Source organism: Chrysochloris asiatica, unplaced genomic scaffold, assembly GCF_000296735.1.
Source record: "Chrysochloris asiatica unplaced genomic scaffold, ChrAsi1.0 scaffold00053, whole genome shotgun sequence".
NCBI classification, from domain to species: Eukaryota; Metazoa; Chordata; class Mammalia; order Afrosoricida; family Chrysochloridae; genus Chrysochloris; species Chrysochloris asiatica.
In genome coordinates, this window is record NW_006408571.1 from 13209468 (window position 1) to 13213397 (window position 3930).

Here is a 3930-nt window from a genome sequence, read left to right on the forward strand (position 1 = left end):
ATGCTTTGCCTTACATTTTTCTTTCTGTGAAACATGTATTATATTACATGTATTATACATATGGTGGTGGTGGTTGTGTGCCACCAAGTCAGTTTTGACTCATAACGACCTGTATAGGGTTTCTGTGTCAGAATTGACTCAACGGCACTTAACAACAACAACAAAGTTTTACAAGAGCAGAAAGCCTCATCTTTCTCCTGTGAATCACTTGGTAGATTCAAACTACTGACATTTTGTATTTGGTTAACAGTCCGTCTCACAATCCATATGTTATGTTAAGTGCCGGTGAGTTGGTTTCCACCCATAGCGACCCTGTGTAGAGTTTCCAAGGAGCTTGAACCACTGACCTTGTAGTTCAAATGGCTTTGCAGTCTGGCGCATTAACCCACAGTGCTACACCTGGACTTCATATTATACATATGGTGGTGGTTATGTGCCGTGGAGTCGGTTTCAACTCATAGTGACCCTGTACAGGGTTTCCGAGGCTGTAAATCTTTATGGGAGTAGAAAGCCTCACCTTTCCTCCCATGGAGCAGCTGGTAGTTTCGAACTGCTGACCTTGCAGTTCACAGCCCACTTCGTAACCACTACGCTACCAGAGCTCCTTATATAGAAAAGTATAAAAAGAATATATGTAACATTTAAGGAAAAATAATAAGCTACACATCGGGTACTCAAAACCCTGGCTAAGAAGTCGAAGGATTCATTATCTTAGTAATCTCTCATGTTACCCTCCCCATTTATGTTCCCTCTTATTTCTTCTCAATCACAGATGTCCACTATTCTGACTTTGGTAGAAATCACACAGTGGAAGTAAGATGCCCCTTTTCCCCCCACAATTCATGTACTCTGGTGATTAAAGTCAAACACTAATGTAGGTACTATTGTGAAGGAATTTTGATGACATTTTAAGTTCTAAGTCAGTTGATCTAAAGATAAGACTATTATCCTGGTACACATGACTGTATCAGAGTCTTTTTAAAGCAGAGATTTTTAAAACATCTGGATAGTAGCAGGAGGAAAAGTCTTATTTAAAGCACAAGAAGGATTTGATGTGCTGTTTCCAGATTTAAAAATGGATGAATCCATGGGATAAGGCCAGAGAACTGCCGCAAGAAGTTGAGAGCAACCCCTGGCAAGGACACTGAATTCATAGTGTGACAACCACAAAGAACTGAATTCTACCAACAACTTGAATGAATTTGTGGCATAACCATAAGAGAGGACTTTATCCGAGCAATTTTTAAGCCAGTAATTTGATGTGCATCCCTAGGGAGATGTATTCTAAAGACAACAGAGTCTATAAACCATTTTCAGCCATTGTTTTCAGTACGTAGTTGTGTGAGCAGTTACAGTGGTGGAACTGAGAACAAACATTGTTAGCATAGGAGAAAAGCAATATAGATATTAGACCAATGAGGTTAAGTCATTTGGATTGACTATATGTATGAAGGAGTCCTGGTGTGGCACTGTAGGTTAATGGCCGGACTGCAGTATCAGTTTGAACTGCAAGGTTGGTGGTTCAAGCTCAAGAGCTGCTCCTTGGAAACCCTATACAGGGTTGCTATGAGTCAGAATCGACTTGAAGGCACTCAACAACAACAACATATGTATGAAAGAGTCCTGATGTGGCACTGTGGGATAAAGCACTGAACTGCAAGATCAATTTGAACGACAAGATCGGTGATTCAAATTCACCAGCCATTCCTTGGAAATCCTATACAGGGTCACTATGAGTCAGAACTGATGGTACTTAACAACAACATATGTATGAACTCAATATCCTTGTCCCTTTCTATGTCTCTACTGACTAGGTCCCTCACTTGTTTGATCTCTAAATCTTCTCTCTCAGCTACACTGTGAAGTGGCTCAGTATTTCAGGTTTACCATTCCAGTTCCCCCCAGCCAGCCATCTTGACCCAGACCATGGTGTCTGCCTTCTGTGACCACATTTCACCACCTGACTCCAGTTTCCTTTAGACTGCTGTGGTGCCTCTGCTAGTCTCTTCTCCCACGGGTCCATCTCACCACACTCCAGACCTTAAGGTCAGACCATAAATTTAAACAAGACTTAGTGAGGAAAGAAAAACAAAACTTAAAAGTGAATACCAGTTATGATTGCTACCAGGCCAAGATTCTCCACATGGGTGTTTGCAGGGCCTGGCTTACTTGCCCTTAAAAAAATGCCTTATGTGGAATCTATGATCCCAATTCCTATGACTCATAACAAAAGGAAAAAGGCCACCTTATTCTCATCTCCAACCTCAGTCCTGTTTTCAATAAATAAAAATTGATGTGTCTTATTTTATCTACAGTGAAGATAACTTTTTATACTTATATGACATGAAAATTTGCCCCATACTGTCTTCTTTCCAGAATAGGATCTTGGTTCTACCTTTATATAATATAAATCATTTTTCTTATAACAAAGAATCAAAACCAAATTCAAACTTCACTGTGGAGAATTTGAAAACCCCTCATATGTTTTTCAGCAGAAGTCCACTTCATCTCCTCAAGCCACACTCATTCCCAACTTTATTTTTCAGCACTTTAGAAGCTGAGTCTAGTAACATCTAAAAGTTTCCATTACATTGTAATGTGATTTCCTGGCAATCATCCTTCATACGTAGTACCTTCTTATGAGAATACTTTCTTCTGAGATTCTTGAGTGAAAGCAGCTAAGCAGCACAGAACCACAAGGAGATCTGCTCTCCCTCAATTACTGAGTGAAGCATTTCTGAAATACCAGATTTCTCACAGCAGCCTGTACATCCTTGTTCCTCAGGCTGTAGATGATGGGGTTGAGCATGGGGGTTACAACCCCATAAAAAAGAGAGATGAGCTTGTCTGAAAGGTCCTGTTTGTCTGCCCCCAGTGGATCCTTAGACTTGGGCTTCCCGTACATGAAGAGAATGGTGCCATAGAAGACAATCACGACTGTGAGGTGGGCAGAGCAGGTGGAGAAGGCCTTTTTCCTCCCTTCTGCTGAGGGGATCCTCAGGATGGTGGTGAGTATGAAGATATAGGAGACAAAGATGAACAGTACTGGGACCCCCAGGAAGATCACATTTGTCACTCCCATGCTGATCACATTAATAGAAATATCAGCACAGGCCAACTTCAAAACAGCCAGAATCTCACAAGTAAAGTGGTTGATGATGTTGTTCCCACAGAAAGGCAACCTCATTGCCAATGAGGTTTGAACCATGGAGGCAGTGCTTCCAGCTGCCCAGCAACTGGCAGCCATGGACATGTAGGCAGCCTTGCTCATGATCACAGGGTATCTAAGGAGGTTACAGATGGCCACATAGCGATCAAATGCCATCATGCCCAGAAGCATACACTCAGTGGCTCCCATGGCGAAGGACAGAAACATTTGCACAGCACAGGCTAAGAAGGGGATGGTTTTCCTGGGAGTCAGGAAGCTGTCAAGAATGAGGGGGACTGAAGATGTTGTGTAGCAGATGTCCAGGAAGGAGAGGTTCCCTAGGAAGAAGTACATGGGTGTATGCAGGCGGGAGACAGACACAGTCACCAGGATGAGAACCCCATTGCCCAGCAGAATCACCAAATACATGAAGAGGATGAGTACAAAGAACATTTTCTCCAGCTTTGGATGAGCTGAGAGTCCCAAGAGAACAAACTCTATCACAGATGAAGTCTCATTAGCACTTTCCATGGTGTGTCTCCTCAGTCCACTGAAAATATTCAGAGGTTCTTTCTTTGCCTTGCATAAGGCCAGTGCATCTATTCTGGAATTCCCATCTGGCTGTGTATCTAGGAAACAATTCTAAAAGTTCACAGTCTCTATTTCTTTCCAAGAAAAAAAAAAAAAAAGAGAGAGAGCAATACTTTATAAATTACTTTGAGGACACAGGGCACCAAATTTATAAGGTTTAGAATAATGCCTCTCATTACATAATGCATTTG

General features: G+C 41.8%; 1 protein-coding gene across 1 annotated transcript; it reads right to left on the minus strand.

The window, feature by feature from the left end:
* Window positions 1-2719: 2719 nt before the first annotated feature.
* On the minus strand, window positions 2720-3679 carry LOC102822833 (putative olfactory receptor ENSP00000348552-like). The gene has a single exon (XM_006863184.1). It carries the CDS (start codon window positions 3677-3679, stop codon window positions 2720-2722), a length of 960 nt encoding a protein of 319 aa, XP_006863246.1.
* Between the last annotated feature and the right edge of the window lie 251 nt (window positions 3680-3930).

Coding starts and splice junctions, on each gene's coding strand:
- LOC102822833 (XM_006863184.1), bottom strand. CDS start 3,679: ATGGAAAGTGCTAATGAGACTTCATCTGTGATAGAGTTTGTTCTCTTG.